At 45.6% G+C, this 26,464-nt stretch overlaps 2 protein-coding genes across 7 annotated transcripts in view; one reads left to right on the forward strand and one right to left on the reverse strand.

Annotated features, from left to right (window-relative positions):
• The window catches only part of PDE1A (phosphodiesterase 1A), a 144,779-nt gene extending 136,952 nt beyond the window's left edge, over nt 1-7,827 (forward strand). For all 5 annotated transcript variants that reach the window (XM_081875738.1, XM_081875742.1, XM_081875740.1 and 2 more), the window contains 2 exons: nt 6,343-6,457; nt 7,666-7,827. In XM_081875738.1, the coding sequence (XP_081731864.1) occupies nt 6,343-6,413 (71 nt within the window). In that variant the 3' untranslated portion in view covers nt 6,414-6,457; nt 7,666-7,827. The remainder of the gene's footprint in view (nt 1-6,342; nt 6,458-7,665) is intronic.
• A 15,466-nt stretch (nt 7,828-23,293) lies between these two features.
• Nucleotides 23,294-26,464, reverse strand: part of PPP1R1C (protein phosphatase 1 regulatory inhibitor subunit 1C) — a 47,771-nt gene continuing 44,600 nt past the window's right edge. For both annotated transcript variants that reach the window (XM_081850184.1, XM_081850183.1), the window contains exon 5: nt 23,294-24,526. In XM_081850184.1, coding sequence (XP_081706310.1) covers nt 24,512-24,526 — 15 coding nt within the window. In that variant the 3' untranslated portion in view covers nt 23,294-24,511. The remainder of the gene's footprint in view (nt 24,527-26,464) is intronic.

The raw sequence follows: 26,464 nt of genomic DNA on the forward strand, positions 1-26,464 counted from the left end.
ACAATGATTATTCAGCTATTCTACAAACATTTTCCAATCTTCCTTGAAGGCTCCTTCTTCTCATTCTCTCATTCTATTCGTTAAATTTTCTAATTCTGCATATTCCATCAGTTTTGTCTGCCACTTCTCCTTTTATTGGCATCGTTCCCTCTCTCCATTTCTGAGCATATATTGTTCAGGGCTGCTGAATAAGGTATTCAACCCTGCAGTTAACAGATTGCACCTTATGCAAGCATGCACAGACTAATAGGTCTCTATGTAAAATAAATTAGCCAGTACAAAAATATAGCCAGATTCAGCTATCAGCAATGAGTTATAGTGTTGCTTGGGAATTCTAAAATACCCCCCACCAAAAATCTGAGATTTATAAATCACTAATGGCAGTTTGTTAGATGTTAATAAACTCTGGTCAACCTGGAAAACGCCTGTCCCAGATCCACCCCCAAATTAATGTGAGGGACAGGCTAGTGTTTAATCAGAGGTTAAGAGGAGTAGATTCGCAATCTGGGGAATCGGGTTCGCGTCTCCGCTCCTCCACATGCAGCTGCTGGGTGACCTTGGGCCAGTCACACTTCTCTGAAGTCTCTCAGCCCCACTCACCTCATAGAGTGTTTGTTGTGGGGAGGAAGAGAAAGGAGAATGTTAGCCGCTTTGAGACTCCTTCGGGTAGTGATAAAGCGGGATATCAAATCCAAACTACTACTACTACTACTCTTCTTCTTCTTCTTCTTCTTCTTCTTCTTCTTCTTCTTTGCAGTTTGGAGGGGCAGGGAAGTAGATGCTGTGTCTCCCCGCCTCCCCACAACCAGGGGCGGATGGAAGGGGGTGCGGCAGGCACAGGCCACCCTAGGTGTTACCACTGAGGGGAGCGACAAAATGCCGGGTGGCACTCACTGCGGGGCCTGCAGCACGCCCAAGTCGCGTGTCTCTCCTGGAAGAGACGTGGTGGATTGGGAATGTGCAGGCTCCGCACTGCCCAAACGGTCCACCTGCTGCCTCCCCCCCAGCTGTAGGGTGGCTGAGTGGGAGGAGGCAGGCAGACTCCAGAGGCCCTGCAGTGTGCTCCGCCTCATGGGTGGCTCACCCTGCCCCTGGGCGCACCACCCCGGGCGACTGAGTGGCTTCCTCCGCCGCTGCCTGCAACCACACTGCAGAGAGTAGGAGAGTTCTGTCCTGCTGGGTGTTCCCTGCACAGATCCCTGCAGGCAGTAGGATTGTTTAGGGAATCTTTTAATGTTTGATGTATTATGGTATTTTAATATTTTTTGGGAAGCCGCCCAGAGTGGCTGGGGAAGCCCAGCCAGATGGGTGGGGTATAAATAAATTATTATTATTATTATTATTATTATTATTATTATTATTATTATTACCCATTTGGTGGGCCTCCCACGTACCGCAGCTTCATGTGCTGTGTCTGCTTGGCCTCCCGCCTCTGGCATCATTGCCCGCCCCCCTGTGTCTTGGCTTGGTGTGGTTCAGGTCCCAGCCACTGCCACTGATGTCAATGCCACCTGCCCGTGCTCCATGGCTGCCTTGCTTATCCTTCACCGCTGCTGCCGCTGCTGCTGCATTATGGGAAACAGCTCTCCCTGAACCAGCCACAGCTCACTCACTGCTGCCTCTCAGGCTGACATTTCAGAATAGGAAGCAGATCTTCAACAATGCACGCAAGTCCACTTTCCTCTGTTGAAGGGATGTAGCCCTCCATACACTGTTGGATCACAACTCCCATGATACATGACTGTCGGTCATGCTATCTGAGGCTGATGGGAACTGGAGACATAACATCCAGAGGGGCACAGTGGTGTAGTGGTTAAGAGCGGTGGACTCGTAATCTGGTGAACTGGGCTCGATTTCCTGCTCCTCCACATGCAGCTGCTGGGTGACCTTGGGCCAGTCACACTTCTCTGAAGTCTCTCAGCCCCACTCACCTCACAGAGTGTTTGTTGTGGGGGAGGAAGGGAAAGGAGAATGTTAGCCGCTTTGAGACTCCTCCGGGTAGTGATAAAGCGGGATATCAAATCCAAACTCTTCTTTGCTCTATTGAAGCAGCCAGGTGCTCAACACCTTCATTTGTGCATCTGAGCAAATACAGGGTTTGGGGGATATCCATTTCACACACTGTGCTACAGCCTTTCATTGGTTTCAGTAGGAGTTACCGCCTCCTTCCTTGGAGGTTTTTAAGCAGAGGTTGGATGGTCATGGATGCTTTAGCTGAGATTCCTGCATTGCAGGGGGTTGGGCCAGATGACCCTTGGGGTCCCATCCAATTCTGCACTCCTATGATTCTATGATATAGCTGCAGAGTGAAAGATCGAGCATTGGAGATCAGATTTATATAGGCATCTGGATTCACATTTCCCTGTACTTTCCTTGCAATGCCTTTCTGGGCTCCCCTGAAATAGCTGAGTGCACATTTTGATATGGGTTGGAATCCACACATTCACATCCAGGGCCATCAGTTATTACATGTGATCATGGACACTTTGGGGTGGGGCCTTGGTTTCTAAATCTCCGATAAAAAGTTTGGTGAAGCATCCAAAAGAAAAGGCTCAGTCTATATTAATAGAAGCTATTAAACTTCTTTTAAACTTGTTATTTATTTGCTGAATGCCAAGGTTGCTGGGAAAGTAATGCTCACCTTTTCTAAGTAAATAGCGAGGGCTGGTTTCCTTTTCTGGCTGAGCAAATCCTCCGCCTGTTATTACAGCACGTCCCACTAATTGTAGGCACTTAATATCATTGGAATCCCATGGGCCAAGTCATTTGTACTGAAAAATAAAGAACAGGTTCCATTGCTAATTTTACATGATTTTAATGTGATGCACTCCAAAACGGAAAGTCGATGTAGAAGCTTTCATTTCATTAATATGGAACATTCCTTTGCTAGTACGGAATGGGAAAAGGGAATAGCTAGAAAGCCCTTCATCATACACTGTGATAATTAACTTGGATTAAAACTAATGAAACCAACTGCAGCCGACATTCTGATGGGGATGGAATTTGTCTATGTTATCTGTAGGAAAAGCATTGCCTGTAAATAGAATTCTACGGCTTATGTTTTATGTTAACATTATAGTGATATTAAGTGTGAGTTTGGAAAGGGAGATTGAGTTGCTGGGGGGAAATGGCTGTGATCTTCCCCACTTTTTGACCGGGACCTGCTAGTGGGTCACAGCCTGATCCAAAGTGGGCCATGATAGGGGCCCTACCATCATGCAAATATATGGTAATAGGTTAAGAAATGGAGCCCCCAATGAATGCATGTTTGGGTTAAAAGTGGGTCCTAGGTCTGGAAAGGTTGAAAACTGATTAGCCAATCTGCACACATACAAAATATTATTGCTTTCAGTGGGAGAAAGCGAAGGATTCATCATCAATGAGAATTGAAGCTGCAATCCTGTACAACTATATTGGCTGATTGCTGGGTCTGCCAAAGCATTCTTCAGGCCCCCATTGCAGAGCCACTTTGCAAGGCACTTCTCAAAACCTGCCATTCAGCTGATCATCAGGATTTGCAAATTCTTTTTCACACGGCTTTGCAGGCATCAGAAATCAGTGTTTAGGAAGAAATCTAATTCTGTTCTTGTTTAAAGGCAAACATGTTGACACTTTCTGAAATAGTATGTGAACCGAAACACAGCTATCCATCAAAATCTGAACTTCTCTAGATTTTGCAATGCAGTTCTCTAGCCAGCTTCGGGGGGGGGGGGGGGGGGTAGAGAATATGCCAGAGAAACATATGCGGCCCTATACGACCTAGGACCCTCGTACCTACGGGACCGCCTCTCCTGGTATGTTCCACAGAGGAACTTACGGTCTTCAAACAAAAACATCCTGAAGGTCCCAGGCCACAGAGAGGTTAGGCTGGCCTCAACTAGAGCCAGGGCTTTTTCTCCTGTGGCTCCGATCTGGTGGAACGCTCTGTCACAAGAGACTAGGGCCCTGCGGGACTTGACATCTTTCTGCAGGGCCTGCAAGACAGAGCTGTTCCACCAGGCCTTTGGCCAGGGCACAGCCTGACTCCCTCCTTTGGCAATCTTCACAGAACTCTAGCCCAATGGTTGCCATCAATTTGATTTGAATTAATTTTATAATGAAATGATTTTAGAATGTTGTATTATTTTATTGTTGTTAGCCGCCCTGAACCCGGCTTTGGCTGGGGAGGGCGGGATATAAATAATTTATTATTATTATTATTATTATTATTATTATTATTATTATTATTAAATACACACAATAGTGAAACTAACAAAATAAAAGAGTATTATATTACAGCCAGGGCCGTCTTTACCCGGGGGTGCAAGGGGTGCAGGGCACCTGGGCACCGAATTCTGGGGGGCACCAGGCACCCACCACTGAAGCCACCTAAGCTCTTAACTATCTACCTGTTATGAAATAATAAATAATTTTGCTCAAGCTAGAAAAACAAAATACATATATACCTAGGTATTACCGAAATGTATACCTACTGTTTCACTAAAGGACTTTTGACTTTGTGCACTCATTTACCAAAGACGTGCTGCTCCAGCAGTGGTGCTTGTCATTCACAATGGCAGCGCTTGTCATTCACAACAGCGCCATGCACGTGAAATTAACCCTTACATCAAAATATTGTGTTACGTATTGTATTGAGCTGCTATGCGGCAGCAGGGTCAGCGGCACCTTTGACACGACTGATGTTTCTCCTAAGTAGGTGCCTAAACAATACTTATAAGTTTAAGTGTGGTGGTGGTGTATACTTAAGTATAAGTGTGTTGTAAATAAATGAGTAAATAAAAAAGTTTGTTTCTTTTTCCTCCCTTCTTTCGTAAACAAGAGAAAAGGTGGTGTCTGACATAAGCACAATAAAAGTTAATTTGGGGGCTAAACTAAATTTGGGGGCACTGGGCGGATCTTTGCACCCCGGCGGCGCATATGCTAAAGACAGCATTGATTACGGGAAATTGCTTTGCAAAGATTTCTATGTTAGGCAAAATTGCATATATAAATGTGTCTATTAGGAGAAATTTGAACTAAAATGCTGGTGGGTTTTCAGGAGGACTTTTTAAATTAAAGAAATTGCAAATTGGTGTGGGATTGTGGAGAACTGAATTTAAGATTGGAAAAATGAGAATTGGAGAGAACCTAAAACTGGCAGATTCTCCCATCCCTCTTGGTGGCACCTGAAAAATCTCTTTTAGCTGGGCCAGGCTTTTGCCTGCTCCACACCTGATGTCATATATCTGTGGTTTTCAACCAGTGTGTCATGACACCCTGGGGTGCCTTGAATGATGGTTAGGGGTGCTGTGGGCAACACTGACCTCTGTCCCTCCCTCCTTCCTTCCCTCCCTCCTCTGATGCCCTCTCGTGTCTCTTCCTCCCAAAGGCTTACACAGCTGTTTGTTGCAGCAGCCCTGGCTATAAGCTCCCCAGGCGAATGGTGCCTCTGGGGCTGGTCAGGGGGTGCTGGTTGCCAGGAGCTGAGGTGGTCTTGGAGTAAACAAGCAAGCGGGTGAGGGAGCCCAGCCAGCCAGTCCACCAGCCCTTGATGTTGGGAATGGACAGACAAGTCCCAGGTCCATGTGGGGCAGTGTGAGGAGGCATCTCTCTTTGGGGCAGGGAGAGGGCAGCTCAGAGACCAGGGGCAGCAGTGGCGGCTGCCCAGAGGACTTCGAAGGAGAGGGGAGAGGAGACTGAGGGAACACTCCACAAGGGAGGGTGTTCAAAAAAGGGTGAGAGCCTGTCAGTTCTACAGGCGAGGAGAAACATAAATGGACTCCTGAGCCCCACAGGGGTGTTGCAGGAAGAATGTAGTTGGTCAAGGGAGCCGTGGACTCAGAAAGGTTGAAAACCTCTGTCATATATGATGGCAGGTAGGCATGGCTTGGCCAATATGGCCTATGGGCCAAATGGGGAGGTCTGCTGGACCTAAATAGGCCTGCGGACCAGAGGTTCCCCACCCTGATTTGCCCACTTATCTGGGAGTCACCCCCAATGTGCTCAAGCGGGACTTACTTCTCAGTAGACGTGTATGGAATTGTGCCATAGATGTGCTTAACTGTGTCTGCATCTCCTGGTTCTCAAGGCTAATGCAGAATTTAAGTGGCATATACAGTTCTCCACCCACCACCACCATTTGCAGCCATCTTGGGAGGTGTGTTAGGCTGAGAGGCCTTAGGCCAGCCAAGAAGTTTCATGATTGATTGGGAATTTGAACCAACCCAGGCTTTCCTGGACATAGTCCAGCACTTCAACTGTTAGGCCACACTTAGACAGTCAAGGCCACATAACAGCTGACTCACATGACCTATGTGGAGACTTTTTTTAATTTTTTTAAAAAAGCTTTGTTTTTCTTTCCAGGTGAGCCTAACCTCAATAAGACCCCAGAAGTGACACCTGAAGAGCAGAAGCAGAAGCTGCTCCGCAACTAGATGAGCTGCATCCTCAAATGTTTCTGCTGTTTTGAGAAGGATAGGTAATTGTTTTCTTACCTGGTCTTCCCCTTGCAACAGAGCCCTGAGAATTAAGTTGCCAAGTGGTTATGAAATGGCTTCAAGTCACGTTAGAGGGTTTGCATCCCATCACTCTGTTTTCTGTATCTGGGTGACTGTTTTATCTGAAGAAGCCTCATAAAGTTGTAATGGGGTGGAGCGTGTCCAAGAGAAGGAAGTCCGATTGCGGGAGAGACTTGTATCTCAATTGCTTGGGATCCAAATATCCCCATGTGGCAAGTTAGCATTGACCGTTGGGGCCAGTTTTGCCAATGCAGTGGTTCGAAATATCAGGAGGAGACAACCGATGACACTGTGTGGAGTTGTTGCTCATGTGTGTTGAGGCTGGGAGTGAAGAGGGAGAGGTGGCGCTAGGGTACTTTTTTTGGTATTACAATTCATCACTGCAACTTTCACATTTTCAAAACTTCAGAGAAAAACAGGAAATAGGGCACTGTTCGCCTATCACGCCCCCTTAGTGGAAGGATTTCTGCTTCTGCCATGGGACTTTCTCCCCTCTCTTCCCTCTGTGTGTGCACCTCTCACCCTCCCCGAATCTGCTCTGCAGGGTTAGTGGAACCCGTGGAACAGATTTAGGGGGTACACCGGGGGAGGAGAGGTGGGGGGGGGACCACTCTGTTGCACAAGCAGAAATCCTTCCACTGATGGAAAGTTCACTCCGTGCTATGTTGGATTCTGCCCATAGCCAGTCGTGCTGCCTTTGTTGGAATGAAGCCACGGAGTTTCCCTTCTGACACCAGTGTTGCTGCTGCTTGCCTGGATAGGACTGGGACAGGGCACAGTGGTGATGGTGAGGTTGTTCCCATGGTACTGCCTTCTTCACCACCCTGCTTGGCTTAGCTCTGCCCAGGTAAACAGCATCAATACTACCCTTGGGAGGGGGACCTCCATAGCTCCACACACACACACCCTTCACCACACCTGGAAATAACCCACTGTGCTTTCATGTCCTTATTGTTGTAGCATGTGGCATACCTTTCGATTTTTAAAAATCCGCTCCAGTCAAGCGGATGCTACTTAATGACACTGGGAGAATCAGTATCCTTCAGTGTGTAGTCCATTCTCCTTTGTAACCTTCAAAATGTCCAGTTTCATTACTCCACAGTTAAATGCCTTGAGTTTCGCACAACAGCAAATCTCAACCTTCTCCCTCCTCCATTTCTGTTTGCAGGATGAACAGTGCAGCACTAAGACATCTCCATTCCCCACAAGGCTGTTACCTTCTGTGCCAAATCATCCTTGGACCATCCTATCTATAGACGCAAAACTGATGGATACTGAAACATTAAACACTACAAAGCCCTGAGCTGGTAACTCAAGGCACTTAATAGCAGCGCTGGATATGTGGAGTTATTTTATTCCTTCTTCTGGTCCTGCTACCCCTCAGCTTTGCTGGAATGCTTACCAGCCAATTTCCTTTGAAATCCATGAACGAATGTTGCCATGTGCAATGTGGGCTGAAGACTGACTGGCTAGCAGAGACTTCTGGACAGCCTGTTTGGGACGGAAAGCACAACCATGGCTTGTAGATGACCGAGGGGTGCAGTTGGGTGGGTGGCATACCAAGCTGAAGTCACTACAGACAGCCTCAGCCTTTCCTTCTCACAGCCCTGTTGTATAATGACGCTCGTGTCTGCATTTATGCGGGTCCTTTTCTTTTTCAAAGCGCGGGAGAGAGATTCCGAAAAGCTGTACTGAAAAATTCAGGAGTCGTGGAAAAGCCTCTTGAATGAGCAGTGAATGTATTGTTGACACCATTCTGTGTGTAGGTGGTGGGAGCAGGTCTTTTATTTAACCAGCTTTTTTAAGAGAGAGAGAGAGAGAGAGAGAGAGAGAGAGAGAGAGAGAGAGAAGATCTGTTTAAAGGTAGTGAAATAACAGTAGGTCACAAGTTCAAAGTGTTGCCCTTCTTGGGCTCTAGCAGACGAGGCATTGCCTGCTGGTTAAGCATGTGCTATGCATGCAGAAGATCCCAGATCTAATTCCCTGGCACTTCCAGTTTAAAAATGAGCTGTGCGAGGCCTCTGGCTACAGTCTTGGAGAGCTGCTGCCAGCCTGAGTAAACATTACTAGGCTAGATAGGCCAATTGCCTCCTTAAGTCTGCTTTATATGTCTGTTGTTCAAAACTATCTTGATAGATATGCCATGAAATTGCATTGTGTTTTTTAAAATATATATATATATATACAGAGAGAGAAAGACAAAAGAACTACCAATGATTGGGGTACGGGGTCTTAACTTGCTCATAAACCACAGGCTAATGGTCTGTGGGCACCACTGAGGAGATAATTCAGTCAAAACCTGTCTGTTGTACTGAGGACAGCACAGTGACTCTGCATGCCATAGCAGTTCCTCTTCGTCTTTTCAGGCCTCTCTCACATTTTGAACTGGGTACATTCCAAAATATCAGGGATGGTATAAGATAATACCAAGAAGTCATAACAGATGCCAGTTGCCATGGAAGCCATAGCAGATCTGCGCAGTTTTAGTACGGATTATTTAATTTGGGGTGGGAGTGATGCAAAAGATTTGGGGGGTGGGGTGGGGTGGGATGGGAGAGAGAAGCATTTTAAGATATTTTATAAGGGCCAGAGCTTACCTTCAGCATGGACTTTTGTGTACAGTACCGTAAACAACAACATTTCAAAGAATAAAAACGTATGATATACTGTATAATGCAACTTGCGGTTTGGCTACTCTCGCTCTCTTTCTCTGTGGGTGCGCATGGGAGCATGTGCACATGCACGAACTATGGCTGCCAGGCGACTCCCAAGAGTCTGTGCCCTCATGTCCTCTTGCAGAATTTCTTCTCCATCCGAATAACTGTCACTGTGAATCATCTGCTTCAAAATGGAATGTGAGAGGTACATTCAAAATATGTGTGTGTATATATATAACTGGGCTAGTTTTAAGGAATTACCATACTCAGGTAAAACACCAGAAGCATTCAAATCCAGTGCCCGGGGTGCAAATAGAAGCCATGATTTATCTGCACTGAAGTGTGTGAGATGGACTTTACAGCAATGAGAACTCAGTGTGGACAAAGTACCCCAGCCTGCCTACAACAAACCATAAATCTGTGGGGCAGTGATTTTCCAGTGTGTTAAAGATCTAGGAGGAATCCCTTACGCCATCTCTTTCTGCAAAAGTACGCCAGCTTTGTGCTTGCATTTGGCACGCCTACAGTTGAAACTCTGCAGTCTGTGAGTCTAGCCACTAGCCAGAGATCTTTGGGCTGAGATTGCCTCTTGTCAGTACTAGGAACCTGGCTCCGGTAGGTGGAAAGCAGGGTTTGCTAATGCCTTTTTGTGAAACAGCAGACACAGTATATGGACTGTAGATTTTGGAACTGGTTGTTTGAAAATGGAAGGAATTCAATATCGTGCTAAGGCGATCGTTCTGCAAGGTGAGCATTTCAGCTTCCAGTCAGAACAGCCTCCCTCCTCTCCCCTGCCTGTGCTGCTCGATGGGTTCTCCTGGGTAGGGGTCATATCGGGAGGAGAGGAGGGGAAAGCCCTATTGTGCAATCAGAAGTCTTTGCGCAGGGTTTCCACCGACAGGGCTCCTCGTTTGAAACCCACCCAATGAGGCCAGGCAGCATGTTGAAGAGGTCTAAGCACCCAAAGCAGCTTTGAAGGTGGAAAATTGCATGAAAACCTGTCAGCTCATGCAAAAAATGAAGCCAATTGTGCACGCTCCTTTTACACTATTTGTTTAGCATCCACTGCTAGAAGTGCTGGCAGAAGTGGGTTTAAAGCTCCTAACAATCACTGGCCCAACTGAGGACAAACGCAGGAGAGGACAGCTCTGGGACATTTTCCACAATGGGAGGGATAACATCATCTGCCAAAGCACCAAGGCAATTTGCAGGCCATCTTCGCCCTAGCAAGCAAATGAGGTGATAACGAGGTTTTCAAGTTTTGCTTTGGTTTGTGACGTAAAGTCACAGAATCTGTTGAGGTTGCTTTGAAAAATAAAATCCCTGAAAGCATGCCTATTGGGGGGGGGTCTCCTGTTGAGCTCAATCCTATAACTATGTACAGTGGTACCTCTGGATACGAACGGGATCCGTTCTGGATCCTCATTCGCATCCTGAAGCGAACGTAACCCACGCCTGCGCTGGTCGCAATTCGCCACTTCCGTGCATGCGTGTGACGTCATTTTGACCATCTGCACATGCGCGAGCAGTGAAACCCAGAAGTAACGTGTTCCATTACTTCTGGGTCGCCGTGGAGCACAACCCAAAAGCTCTCAACCTGAAGCATATTTAACCCGAGGTATGACTGTACTTCAGAATAAGCCCCACCAAAATCAATGGGACTTGCTTCTGAGTAGAGAGGCATACGTTTGCACTGTGTACTCACAGTGCAATAGAACTATTTGGCCATTTCTGGCGCAGGGAATGCCATTTGACTTTAAGGACTGAGTAAAACTATGTTCATGCGATCTTTTCATGTTTCGTGTGTGTGTGTGTGCTGAAAAAATACCTAACCAGTTTTAACTACTTGCATTACCATTCTAAGCACTGTGGAAGGTTTCAATCTGATGGTCTAGAGAAGCAGGCCTTTCTTCTGCTTATCTTCTCCCTCCCTCTCACAGAGAGAGCAACTGAGACTGGGAACACATAGATACCAGTCACTTGGCTTTGCAATGCTTGGCAGCAGGGCTGGGGAACCTGGTGCCCTCCCTAGATACCAGCCTTGCATACTGGCCATGCTGCCTGTGGCTGGAGGAAGTCTAACAACATGGAGGCCACAGGTGCACAAGCCTGACTTCACAGAGCATTGCCTCGCCTGCTCTTTCCCGTGCACACATATTCCTCATGCACAGCCACCTACAGGGCGGCCTTGCAATGAGGTGAGGTGAAGCCATTTGCCTCTGGCGGCAGATTCAACCCACTCCCGCCCTCACCACTGCAACATTGCCCACACCTCTGTGCCCACTGTGGCTTTGCCGCTTCTGCTGTGTCACAGCAGCAATGCAGGCCCAACCGCAGGCGAAGGTCCAGTAGTAGGGTTGGTGGCAGCGTGAGAACAATGGCAAGAACTCCAACTTATTTAAGGGCATGGAGGGAGCCTGGTTCTATAGAGGGAGAGGTTGTGGGGGCGGGAGTGGCACCAGGATGCTGGAAGCCGATAATGAACATTGATATGTTGCTCATCATCTCCCTGCTTTGTTGTTGCCCATAAAGATTATGGGGAGCAGAGAAGCAGCATTGCAGAACTACAACACCAAAGTGCTGGGTAGCGCTCATCTCTTGAGTGAGTAGAGGCATCTCTTCCTTAAGAGACATCCTGCTTTACTCTGTGTCTGAGGGAGAAGCCAGATGGAAGGACCTTTGATTCCCAAGAGATTTAAGTGCAGATCAGATAATAACAATAATAATTTTATTCTTTGTACCCCGTCCGTCTGACTGGGTGGTGCTAGCCACTCCAGGCCACTTCCAACGTATCTAAAAGCATAATAAAACATTCCACATGGAAAAGCTTCCCTCTACAGAGCAGCCTTCAGATGTCTTCGAAAGGTCATATAGTTACTCATCTCCTTGACATCTGATGGGAGGGCATTCCACAGGGTGGGCGCCACTATCGAGAAGGCCCTCTGTCTGGGTCCCTCTACAGATGTGTATTGCAGATGGCTCAGAGCAACAGCACACTCAGACACAATAAACAGCCAATACAGATCAGGCCTTGGTTTAGCTTTCCAAGTTTATATGTCAAATATCACTAACAGAACAGTTAACTACAACTCCCAGAATCCTTTGGAGGAAACAAGGACAAGTCACAGTTGTATAAACACAACATACATTTGTAATGTATCTAGGGCCCTATAAGGATGCATATGTCCATAATGTCCCAAGGGCCTGTTGAAAGTACCGTCCAACAATTATTTTGTATATTTATCTCAGGACAGCTGGTGTTCCCTGTAATTTAATAATGGGCTATGATTTCTGGACGTTTTGAATTTTTAATTTTCAATGTGGCAAGCATCGTGGGATGATCAGGGTTATTTTTTTTCTGCTGTACTTGCCTGTGATAAGAAGGCGAAATAAATTATATTGGAAAGTAACGTTTGTAAAATGTTGACATGCCTTTGAGATATATAATGAAAAGCCTTTGATCACTGCCTATAGCTTTGTTTGGCAAAAACTGATGCACCATAAAAAAAAAATGCCATTGATTTCTATAGCTTGTGATTCTGTACTTTCTGGTGTTTCCCCCTTTCTTCTCCTTGCCTCCCAGTGAGGAAAGCAAACACACCTTGTGCTATGTCTCTTTTTTCTCCTGGTTTCTTTCCCTCCCCAAAAGAGAGTGCGGCATAAATAGGTAGGACGATCACTTAGGCCTTGCCAAAATATACATCACAAATAAAGAAGATTAAAGAGAAGTCCAATTTGCATACAATGTGCATGTGCAAATTTATATTTCTAGATTCATATTTAAGAAACAGTAATAGGATAATATTAACAGAAACTACAAGCTCAGTTGAGTTTTGGGTCCTGAGATGCTACTTTCAAGACATGTTGCTGCCTGAATCTGAGCCCCAGTGGCCCCTCCTGCTAGGGCCAATATTTGAAGAAGTCTTGCTGTACCATTAAGACATTTGTTCCTGCCTTCATCTATCTCCTGGCCTCCCCCGGACCTGCCTGAAGCAGGTTACTTGGACTTGATGCACAACAGAATCCTAGCAACTCTAGAAAATGCCCCCTTTATGAGAGAGAGAGGTAGAGATCCTGTTTTCTGGGTCTGGTCCCTATGGGGAAGCACTGGAAATTACATTTTAAAAAAATGATTTTAAAAAAAATGCTATAGAAGAAAACGCCATAAAAGCTCTTGATGCAAAACCCCATCGGTGACGGAACCACTGCTCTACATTGCCATCTGGTGCCGCATGTTTATAACACAGTTAAAGGTAAAGGGATCCCTGACCATTAGGTCCAGTTGTGACCAACTCTGGGGTTGCGGTGCTCATCTCGCTTTATTGGCCGAGGCAGCCGGTGTACAGCTTCCGGGTCATGTGGCCAGCATGACTAAGCCGCTTCTGGTGAACCAGAGCAGCACACGGAAACGCCGTTTACCTTCCCACCAGAGCGGTACCTATTTATCTACTTGCACTTTGATGTGCTTTTGAACTGCTAGGTGGGCAGGAGCAGGGATCGAGCAACGGGAGCTCACCCTGTTGTGGGGATTCGAACCACCAACCTTCTGATTGGCAAGTCCTAGGCTCTGTGGTTTAACCCACAGCGCCACCCGCGTCCCTTATAACAAAGTTAGAACAATATAATTGATACAGTCTCAGGGCAGATTAAGAGGCAGATGAACAAGCAATTTGTTTCTTGCGGTCGCAGTGGCTTCCGGTGAGCACCAGGGGCAGGTGGGACACCATCCCACAGAAATCTGCCACCCAAGGTGGCTGTTGCAGCCTGCCTCATGACCAGGCCAGCCCTTCCTATCAGAACAATCTAGAAAGAGGCTATAGATTTCTAAGCTAACTGAAAGCCACTTCCCAGAACATGTGTACCCTTTTTCTGCTGCCACACAGTAATCTCTCCACAAACAGGGTGGTTTTTTGTAAGGCTCTGTGAAACCAAGCAAACCCAGTGAACAGAGATGGCAGGAGCATTAATCTATACATAATGAACAACGAAGGCTCTTACTATACAGCTTTCAGCATTCTGAACTGGGTGGGCTGAGAAGTGTCAGTCTCCAGTTTCATTTTCGCTTCCTGCGGCGATAACTTGGCACCCCTAAAACTGTTTACACTCTGTGTCTTATATCAAGACTGAATGCAATTAGCAAATATCTAAGAGGATACTTAGCAAAGAGATACAGAACTTCCTGTTCTCCCCAAGATGACAGAAGTCTGCATTGTTCATTTGCATGAAATGAACATTTTGTTTCTCACTCGCCAGAGAACTTCAGTTTAGCATCTGCAAACTGATGAGCAACTCTCTCTCTTTTTGCACCCTCTTAATGGTAAATGACATTCTGAGAGATGATTGACATCCTGAGCAAAGTAACTGGATCACTGAGAAGCCACTACAGTATTAGCATATTCTCAGGTTCATTTTGCAAATAAACTGGCATTATAAAGAGAAACGAACATTGTGACTCTTGACTGCCCCCGTCTGTTCAGTTGCCAACTTGCGGAATGTAAACTGCATAGTAACACAAGAAATAATCTTATTTAAGGCCATTATTACAGCAACCATGACAAACACTGGGCTGGGAATCTCAGCTGTCGCTTCTCAACAGCTAAAGCGGGGTGGGGTGGGGGGAGTGGAATAATTTGCAGAGTGGTTTGGTGCATGGGAGAAGGGATGCTTAATCCGTCCTTTGCTGCTGTTTTTCCCCTCCCTCAACTAGGATTTACAGATACATATTTGACATTTAAAAAGGGGGGGGGGAGCTGCGGAGAGATAGCAGCAAAGGGTTAATTCCTAACTCTCCTGTTGCTGTTTCTCTGATTCAAAATAATTCACTTCTTCCAGTTTACTGGGGGGTGGGTAACTGTCTGTGCTACATTAAAGAATACACTCCCCGCCTCCAAATATTTACACTGAGATAAAGCCTCCAGCTTCTGTGTTGTGATCAGAATACATTTTATTAGACTTAGCACTGACATACTGCTCTACAGCACCATCTCGTACACATTTACTTAGGGATGAGTTGCACTGAATTCAACGAGGCTTCCTCCTAAGTAAAGTTTTACAGGTTTCAAAGTCTTAAAAGTGGTTATTTGCCAACTAGGTGCCCTTGAGATTTGTCCGCACTGCAACTTCCATCATCCTTGGGCCACTGGCTAGTTGGGACAGAGCGAATGAATCTCTACAGCTGGGGAAGACTACCTTAGAAGGTTAAATCTATCATATTATATATCCATGCAGGTCTATTAATTTTTCTGTTTAGCACCTTTAAATTTTGATTTCTTTTAAAAGGGGAAGTGTCTATATAACATTTTAGGCAGGCGTAGATTATATTTGCAGACATGGCTACTCCTTTTGGAGTGGGGGGAGAAATCCTTCCAAATTTCAAATGATTCCCTGTGGGCATGACTTGGGGAAATCCAGGGCTTTCTTGACCCAACTTGACACAAATTCCCCCCATTTGACACTTGATTCCCCCAAATCAGTCTGATTTAGTTCAGGCTTCAGCCAAATCTGGAGCACAACCCTACAAATTATGTGCATAATTATGAAGTGCAATAAATCCAAAAAGTGAGTCCTCTCCAGCATTCTGACAGAGAGTGAGTGAATGAGTGAGTGTGTGTGTGTGTGTGTGAGAGAGAGAGAGAGAGAGTACACACACATACAAGAGGAAAATACGAATGAGCCTTTCAGCTTAGTTAAAACAGAAATTTAGATGGACTCTCACCTCATCTAGCAAGGGAATTTTGTATGGAAGAGTTACGTTACTGTAGTTAAATGATATCTCTACTGTTATCAAAGTGAAGAAGAATTGGTGTGTTTTCATTTAGCTCAGAGTAATCTCTGGAAGTTTTATCTGCTCCAGAGCCAGAATAAGGAGGCATACAAACAACCCCATCACAAACTAGTCATAACAACATAATGATTCCAATTGCATTTATTAGATACCATATATATATATATATATATATATATATATATATATATATATATATGCTTTCGTAGATTTTCACGGGTACAGGAATGCAGGTTTTGGTGTCCTCGGGTGTCTTCCCGTGTAAAAGTTGGGGTGTCTAGGCGACGTTTCGACGAGGTCTCACTCGTCATCTTCAGGCTGGTGCTTTCGGCTTCTTGTAACAAGAAGCCGAAAGCACCAGCCTGAAGATGACGAGTGAGACCTCGTCGAAACGTCGCCTAGACACCCCAACTTTTACACGGGAAGACACCCGAGGACACCAAAACCTGCATATATATATATATATATATATATATATATATATATATATATTATATGTTGTTCTTGTTTAGTCATTTAGTCATGTCCGACTCTTCATGACCCCATGGACCAGAGCACGCCAGGCACTCCTGTCTTCCACTGCCTCCCACAGTTTGGTCAAACTCATGCTGGTAGCTTCGAAAACACTGTTCAACCATCTCGTCCTCTGTTGCCCTCCATCTTTCCCTCGTCATCTCGTCCTTCTCCTTGTGCCCTCCATCTTTCCCAACTTCAGGATCTTTTCCAGGGAGTCTTCTCTTCTCATGAGGTGGCCAAAGTATTGGAGTCTCAGCTTCAGGATACACACACACACACACACACACACACACACACACACACATTGACCTCCCCTTTAACAAATAGTGAAAGCAGATATCAGCTACTCTTTTGTGCTGCATATCCTGTTCCAAAGACATGAGTCACCCATTAGATTGTTGCAGAGGTCAGATCAATGAGTGACTAAGTATGCATTACCTCATTAGCCAATCTGGCCATCTGTCGGCTGAGGATCCCACCTCAGTTCCTAAATTCTGCCTGTTGATTTTTGAACCATAAGCTTTGGACCCTGCATTGACTGTGGGGTTTAACAGTAGTTTGAGAATGAAGTGTGCTAATGATGTCATGTAGCCTGTAGACATATGTTGGCATCCCTCACCAGAGACGAAAGCCATAATGATAAAGAATTTTCAGGCGCAAGGGAAGGGATCAATTACACATACAGTCTCATGCACAAACCCCTATCTCTGTGGTGTCAAAATTTAGCATTTGAGACACAAGGAGATGCAAGCCCATTGGACAGGGAAGCAATGTGTGCAGGCAAGAATGTGTTTTCCACCTCTCTTCTAAGGATCTGAGAGGACAATATAATCAAGAATATTATGTATAAGTGCATCCATTCATTTCTGGGTGTGTTTTTTTTTCAAAGCTAAGCAACTGGCTTATAAGGCCTGCTGGCAATAAGGAACCTATCATCATTTGGCATTGCTGATTAAGTTCTGCCTCTGACAGTAATGAAAAAAGTATAAAAGTAAGGGGTCTGAGCATACAAAAATAGACTTGATTGTTGGACACACAGACCTACCACTGAAAACAGCAACAGCAGGTCATGTTCTTCCTCATCTCTCTATAACAAGCCAACATGCGTGTGTTATGGCATCATCACACAATGTTTTTCCCTGGCTGGGCCCACAGAGTGGCTAACAAAGGCGACGCCAGGAAATGTGTGGGAAAAACACTGACAAGTATGCCTACATTCTACTGCTAAGCCAGTAAGCAAAACCAGCAAATCGAATGGGGCTTGTTCATTTTGTCTAATTAAAACACACACACAACACAACCAAGAACCAACCTCAGACATTTTGAAATTGTCTCTGAAGGTTCACGTTATGGCTACATCTTTTTAAATGCTGGGGCCCATTGCTGTGCTCCTTTCCCCCAGGAAGCAACAAGGGCTCCTACTTTTGTATCCGAGAAGCTATATCCTGGGAGAGAAAACTATGCATCTCCTCCAACTTCTGTTCCCCAGCTACAGCCCCACCAAAATGGCCTCCTTGTGTTCCCCCTCCTCAACCACCTCAGAGTGCCACTCCACTCCTGAGCCCAGTAAAGCCTTCAGCTTGTATCAGCTTCTCTGAACCTGGGCCCCTGCGGATGTTTTGGATCTGAATTCCCACCACTCTTGACTACTGGTCATTCTGGTTGGGGCTGGTTTCTGCAGCACACTGTCCAAATTTTCTAGGTCAAAAACTGGGACCCACGTCTTTCAGGATGCATTCCCAGGTGTGTCAGGTGCCCCACGTTACCATCTCACCCCAAAAAAAGCACTTGGGGGGAGTGTGATCACATTTTTTTCCAGAGTGTGAACATGTCAGATTGTGGTCCCCAAAATGGCCACCACAATCTCATGTGAAAAAACAGTGTCCCATTCCCCCCCCCCCCCCGGATACTTGGTGGGTATGATACAGCTGATAGTATGGAGTTGCACAGTGGGCCGTTTTGTGCAGTGTTGCCTTGCATCTTGTCTCATAACCCATGATGGCTGATTTGTGCTGAATTGGTTTATATCGGTAGCAATAAGATGAAATTGGCTTTAGTCCCCAGCCTTGTGGCTTAATATGGATGGGTGAGCCTGATTATCCCGCCACTATGTCATGTTTTACCTAAATGTTTTCTGTTCAGGCTCTCGCTGGCAGCTAATGACATTCTCTGTGTCGTTCCTAACTTTGATGAGCCCTTTAAAATGTAAAAGACATTGTTCATTACTGACATCTCTGGGCTGTGGGATGAATTTCGTCTCCCAGGGATATTGCTTGTTCTGTTCGCTGGTTTGACAGAACGCTCCCACGCAATATAAAATAACACTTTGCTTCCGCAGAATAATAAACAGTAATTTGGAATATCAGCTCCACGCTTCACGGCTCACAAAGCAATATGACGTTGTCCGCAGGCCTAAACAGTGGCTTTTCATTTTATTCAGTAATTAATCGCAGCACAAAAGAGGACATTTGTTGCAGATAATATCTTATAGTTATAAGTCAAGTAATAAAAATGCTGTCAATAATGGAGAGGGGGGAAATATCTGGAATGCATTTGTCAAATATGCTCCTGAGGAAATTGCAGTGATAATAATAAGAAAAACTTCTGCTCTAAGCAAAATGAGATACAAGCCTAACAAATAAATAAATACTTAGGACACAATCTAGTCCCACTTTGGGTGCAGTGCTTACATGTAGACTATTTCCATAGGCTAAATTAATACAGGAACCCCCAAGTCATATCAGGACTATACATTTAAACCAGTATCATACCATTTTAAACAATCTCGGCTTCCTATAAAGAATTCTGGGAGTTGTTTTCAGCTAAGAATTCTGAGAGTTGTTAGAAGCCCCTATCCCCTTCACAGAGCTACAATTCTCAGAGTAGTTTAACAATCAACCCATATTCACAGGGAACCCTTAGAATTGTAGCTTTGTGAGGGAAATAGGGGTCTCCTCACAACTCCCAGAACCCTCAACAAACTCGGCAGGATTCTTGGGGAAAGCCATGGTTATTAAAAATGGTATCATAGTACTTTAAATGCATGGTGTGAATGAGGCCTTAAAGTACACAAGGGCAACATACCCCACAAGTGTCCCGGATAAAATGAGACTTCCCATTTTCTTGTGTGATAGCATGGCAGCCATTTTGGTTGCTGTGATTTAGCAACAGGATTTCGCCCCCCAAAAGCCGTGATCTTGTACAGTACCTCAAAAAGCATGCTTTTGACCTGCTTATGCCTTTCCTCTCCTGCATAGGGCAAGTTTCATGGGTGTAGAAGTTGACAGCTTTTTTCAGAATTTCAGCAGTTTTTGAAGGAGGGAACATTCCCAGCCCTACCTACAAACTGAACCTAGAACTTTCCCTACAGAGCCATGGGAATTGTAGTTTGGTGAGATCTGTGTTGACCCAGTGTGCTATGGCCATGAAAAAGACAAATTCCATGCTAGGGATCATTAGGAAAGGAATTGAAAACAAAGCTGCCAGTATCAGAATGCCATTATACAGATATTTGGGGTGCAGAATAGGAGAGAGGAGGAGGTATGAAAATAAATGTGGTCTGCGTGCAAGGGAGAGTGGAAAAAAGATGGAGGAGGGAAGAAAAAGGGAACGGGGGTGATAAGGGTATGCAGGGCTTTTTCCCCCAGCCGGAACTCACTGGAACTCAGGTCCAGGACCTCTGAGGTGGGTACTGGCACCTCTCAGGTGGGTGCCATTGCCATTCTAAGAGAACAAGGTGAATTTCAGCACTTCTTTTTCTAGAAAAATAACACTGAGGATATGTGCCTATGCAAAGGTGACTGCAGAAGAGGTGAGAGGATAAGGCATGGAAATGGGGTAATCTGTGTGCAAGGGAGAGTGGAGAAAAGTAAGGACGACGGAGGGGAAAAAAGAGAGCAAAGGTAAAAATGGAGGTGCAAAGGGAGCTGCAAAAAAGGAGGGAGCAGGTGGCATGGGAATGGGGTTGAACATGAAAGCAGGTGTCTGAAGAGTGGATGGTGGCTTAGTAGTTGCAAAGTGTGGGCAAGGAAGATGCAGGGGGGGTTGCCATGTGGGTGGTTTGTGTGCAAGGGGATTCGGCCAGAAGGATTACAGAATTGCAAGGTTGGAAGGGGGCACTGAGGATCATCTAGTCTAACCCGCTACAATGCAGGAATATGCAGCTGCCCCATACGGGGATTGAACCTGCAACCTTGGCGTTATCAGCACCACGCTCTAACCAACTGAGCTATCCAGGCTGCTGTGTTGTGCAAAAGGAGGGGTGGGGAGAGGCATGGACACAGTGTAAAGGTGAAAGCAGGAGTGCAAAGCATAGCAAAGAGGTGGCTTCAGGTACTGGGTTCGAAAAACAAGCTTACTAGTTACATGGGGTGGGAAGGGGAAACTCTAGGGGTTTAATATGGGGGGAATGCTGCAGGTTGGTGAGTGGAGAGAGCAGCAGCAAAGCTCCATGTATTATACTGTAGCCCTTACATGGATATATTAGAATAAGCTTCAAGTCTGGGGGCTGGGGACAGCAACCAAATGCCCATCTGCAATCCAAATGTTATTTATATTTATGATGGGTTGTTGACCTCCATGTCAGTTTCTTAATAGTAAGTCTGCCAAGAGTTTCAAGAAGCAATTAAAAGGCCCATATAATGTTGAAACCCTTGATAAATGCAATAAACAAATGACATATTCAAAGGGTGGAATCAGTGTCCCATTAGAACCGGAGGAGAAATATGAGAGAGACATATGGCAGTATAATTAGCATGATTAGGGAGACAGAGAGAAGAGTTTATGCCACAGGGAGCATGTAAGAAGAAACCAAGATATCTAGTTCACTGCTAAGAAAACTATAAAACCACATTTAAAAAAAAAGAGGGCAAGAAAGTGAAAATACACCAACCAGCCCAGTGAAACACTTCGAAGTTCCATTGATTTCAGTGGGAGAGACTTAAGCACGTTCCACGGAAACAATGGAAACATATTTCCTAAATCTCTACTGCAGCCCTTACCCCATCCATCCTTAATATGTGCTGAGCCCAACCATTTCTTCCAAGAGCTCTGTGTGACCAGGAGCCCTGAGTGTGTACGCTGCCCAGTTGTGTGAGCAGCTCACATGAATACAGCCGTATGCACAAAGGCTTTCTTTGCAGATGTCATCACTGAATGCATAGATGTTGGGAAGCAGGGCCAGGAGGTGCACAGATGTCTGTTTCAAACCAGCAGAAGAAAGGTGAGCCATCAACAGCCCATCTCTCCATCAGTCTGTCTGGAATAAGTTGCCTCCTCCCCTCCCAGAAATTACTCCACCAGCAACCAATGTGTCTTCATCAGGGCGGTTCAGATGAACCACACACACACACAGTGTTCAAAGGTGACTCTGAACAGATGTGTTTCACTCCTATCTTATTAATCTCTTATCACTTAGCAATCTCTTACCTATCCCTAAATTCTCTCTAATCAGTCTCTTATCTCCGATCTCTTATCAATCTTGTATCTCCTATCAATCTCCTATCTCTTATCTAAACTCTTATCAATCTATTATCTAGGGTTGCCACACGTCCAGAATTTCCCATACATAGCAGGAATACCACTAGGGAGCAGTGTCTGGGTGGAAATTGCTAAAAATGTCTGGGGAAATCCGGACATGTTGGCAGTGTCATTTTTGGCGATTTCCCTTAAAAATAGCTGAAAAACTTCAATTTTTTGCTCGACAACTTTGGTTAAAAACAAAAAAAACTCAACAACTTTTGTCTCCAAATTTTCAGTTTTTGAAATATGTATATCTTAACTCTTTTCTCTCATCAATCTCTTACCTCTTAACAACCTCTAATCTTATCTCTTAACAATCACTAATCTTATCTCTTATCAATCTACCATCTCTTATCTATCTCTTATCTCTTATCAAAAACAGCTGGAGACCCAAGTTTGGGAATCCCTGCTCTACTGCATCCAGCTAGTAACCATATATAGCCCTCTCCTCCTCAAATTTGTCTAATCCCCTTTTAAAGCCCTCTAAGATTAGTAGCTAGGGACGTGAGTGGTGCTGTGGGTTAAACCACAGAGCCTAGGACTTGCCGATCAGAAGGTCGGTGGTTCGAATCCCCATGACGGGGTGAGCTCCCATTGCTCAGTCCCTGCTCCTGCCAACCTAGCAGTTCGAAAGCACGTCAAAGTGCAAGTAGATAAATAGGTACCGCTCCGGCGGGAAGGTAAACAGTGTTTCCGTGCGCTGCTCTGGTTCACCAGAGGCGGCTTAGTCATGCTGTACGCCGGCTCCCTCGGCCAATAAATCGAGATGAGGACCGCAACCCCAGAGTCGGCCACGACTGGACCTAATGGTCAGGGGTCCCTTTACCTTTACCTAAGGTTAGTAGCTATCACTTCCATATGTGCTGCGTGAATATGTCCTTCATCTGTCCTGAATCTTCCAGTGTTCAGCTTCATGAGGCCTGTGCTTCATCTCCTCTGTCAGAAGCAGTCTGTCTCTGAATGCCAGCTGCTGGGAAGCACAAGTAGGGAAAGTGCTACTGTGCACAGATCCTGCTTGCATATTCCCCATAAGACATCTGCTTGGCCCGTGTGAGAACAGAATGCTGGACTAGATGGGTCACTGGTCTGATCCAGCAGACAGGCTCTTCTGGTGTTCCTTTGTGGATGGTCCTGGACTGTGGCTGCTGATGCTTCATTTTCTTCAGAACGAAAAGGCTAAGCAGCTGTCCAGGAAATAGCCTTTTATGGAGGACAGATGGACCAGATACTGTGTTGAGAGTCAGTGTGGTATAGTGGTGAGAGAGTCAGACTTGGGTCGACCAGGGTTCAAATCCCCACTCAGCCATAAAGCTCACAGATGATTTGTTAATTATTTTTATTTGATTTATGCTGCATTTATGCGACGTTCTATTATGTTACTGTTATTTATTGTTTGCAAGCCGCTTTGAGATTCATCGGAATGAAAAACGGCATAGAAATACAATAACTCAAACCAAATCGCTTGGTGTGACCTTAGGCCAGTCACTGCCTCTCAGCATAACCTACCTCACAAGGTTGTTGTGGGGATTAAAGGAGGAGCAGAAAAACTATGCGCACCACGGTGAGCTTCTTGGAGAGAAGGTGTGATATGAATGCAATAAATAAATAACAAATATTTGGGCGTGGCCACTTATGGAACCCCCAAATTCAATGACAATGGAATATGTACCTCTCCATTTCCCCTCAAAAAATAATGCCAGATGTCTCAATGCCTACAAGATCAGAAAAGTGGCAACAAAAGCATCCCGTTATTAATAAGCCACAGATCAATTGAAACAGCATGAAAACAGTGAGGCAAAACACATAACCTAAAAGCGTATTCATAAAGGCCCAGTCCATAATAGTATCCTCAAACAGAAGACCACTGACATTGTTGCCAGACAGGATTCAAATGGAAGGCTGTGCCAGATTAAGCCCTGTGGAGGCCCCAGGTAGTCGAAATCTCAGGTAGCCCCCTGTGTGCACACCCTAGTGGGCTAATATTGAACTAAGAAGGCTTGGTTGTAATTTTCTATCAAGATCAAATCAATATTATTTTGATTGGCTGTCATGGGGCCCTTAAAAGGCACGCTCTGCCTATTTAGCACAGTTTTGTAGCATTCAAATTTATACTATTTACAGCTGATCTTCTAGACTGCAGCTCACATTCAGAAATGAAGCAACGGCAGCACTAAAGGACTCGACATGTTTGCAAACGACATATTTGAAGTCATTAAAAACAAATGCAAAGGGGAAATGGCTAGAAAAGAAATGGAAGAAACCGTTATCTTCAGTTATGAAGTACCACAAGGCAGATTCTGAAAATTGCTGTAAATTCCACCACGAAATCCTCCTGCTGTTGGGTACTGAGGTGAAGACTGGTTTGGGTCAGGAAGACAAGCAATAGAGTTCCACGTTAAGTACAGAAAGTTTAGCAGTTCAGTTATTGACAATTAGGGCTTTCCCACAGATGCTCAGAGCCAGTTACGGGCTCCACTCCTCATCTCTTTCATTGACTCCTTCATCCTCCTCCGGGAAGGCCGCGTCATTCTGGTTTTTTAGATGCTTAATCCCTGTAAATATAAAAGAACCACATTTAAGGCCACATGCAGTCAAATCTGAAATCTTGCCTGTTGTGCTGAAGGAAGAAATCAATCAGTGACAATGTTGCTGTTTTATTAACAACTGTTAAGGGTGACAGCTTGCAAAAACATGAACAGTGGGTTTCCATTACATCGGCAAAATAAGGGTCAAACAAAATTTGTTGCTCACCGACCCTGCCCACCCCACACACCCTTGCCAAACCCCCATTCTTTACACCCCACGCAAACCCCCCAACACTCCTTCCATCCCATGAGGGTGAAAGTCTTTCTCCTCCTGATTCCGCTTTCCTCTGCTACTGGCAAAGGGATATATGAGATTGCAGGGAGCTGTGAAGGGATGGGGGCAGTTTGGGGTGAATTGTGGGCAGTGGAGACCATGGTGATGGGGAGTGCATGAACGCCTGCAGGTCTGCCTGGGCCAGCAGCCTTGGGCCTCCTGCCTGTTTGAATCCCAGGTTTCCCTGTTGTGCACACATGTAAACAGGCAGGCAGCTGGTGGCAGTGGTGACACAGAACATGTGAATGCCTGCCTGGGCCACCCAGCTTGCTTGCTCTGCCCACATGTGATGCTGGCCTGCCTGCTTTTATTGCTCCTTCCAACCATGATTTTTGTTTAGGAGGGGAGTTGTTGAACTTAATTTTTTTTTGGGGGGGAGAGGACATTATAGGGGGAAGGCTTTTGTTGGGGGGAAGGCTTCTGCCGGGGGAGGCAGAACCTCAGTTAACTGGCCCATCACCTCCTGGCAAATAGAAGGGGAAGAAATGGAGGCAATGAGAGATTTTACTTTCTTGGGCTCCATGATCACTGCAGATGGTGACAGCAGCTACGAAATTAAAAGACGCCTGCTTCTTGGGAGAAAGGCGATGACAAACCTAGACAGCATCTTAAAAAGCAGAGACATCACCTTGCCGACAAAGGTCTGTATAGTTAAAGCCATGGTTTTCCCAGTAGTGACGTATGGAAGTGAGAGCTGGACCATAAAGAAGGCTGATCGCCAAAGAATTGATGCTTTTGAATTATGGTGCTGGAGGAGACTCTTGAGAGTCCCATGGACTGGAAGAAGATCAAACCTATCCATTCGGAAGGAAATCAGCCCTGAGTGCTCACTGGAAGGACAGATCCTGAAGCTGAGGCTCCAATACTTTGGCCACCTCATGAGAAGAGAAGACTCCCTGGAAAAGACCCTGATGTTGGGAAAGATGGAGGGCACAAGGAGAAGGGGGCAACAGAGGACGAGATGGTTGGACAGTGTTCTCAAAGCTACCAGCATGAGTTTGACAAAACTGCAGGAGGCAGTGGAAGACAGAAGTGCCTGGCGTGCTCTGGTCCATGGGGTCACGAAGAGTCGGACACGACTAAACGACTAAACAACAACAACAATGCTTTTCAATACTTTTTGAGGATTTGGAGGGCAACTGCCCCCCCCCCTTGGCAATGCCCATGCTTCCACCTGTTGCTGTCATGCTGCAGTTTGCATGGCTGCCTATATCGAAAGCTATACACACAGATATGGGTTACATGATATCATTCTATTCCTACGTCGCCTCCACCCTCCCATTCATTTCCCTGCTATAATTTGAAATGGTCCTCGGGTTGCTGGCTCCGAGGGTGTTGTGTTCTGCTCACACCCTTTGTCTGCTTTCAAGTCACTCTCTTCATGCTTGGCTACACCTTTTGTGTTCAACTAAGCTTGCCTTCCTCATTACTGAGTTGAGATCTCTATGCCCAGGCTGAGTTCCCCCCTCTGAATCTCTGCTTTTGTCTGCCGGTGTTTCTCCTCTCTTGCCATCTGTCTGATAGTAAGGCTCATCTATTTCTCCTCACAATGTAGCAGTGATTTCCCTGGGTCTGTATTTCTTTTTTTACCCGACAGAAATCAGTTTGTACCCTTCAGTTCACCTGCTCCA

The sequence above is a fragment of the Podarcis erhardii genome (genome assembly GCF_964252035.2).
Source record: "Podarcis erhardii genome assembly, chromosome: 1".
NCBI classification, from domain to species: domain Eukaryota; kingdom Metazoa; phylum Chordata; class Lepidosauria; order Squamata; family Lacertidae; genus Podarcis; species Podarcis erhardii.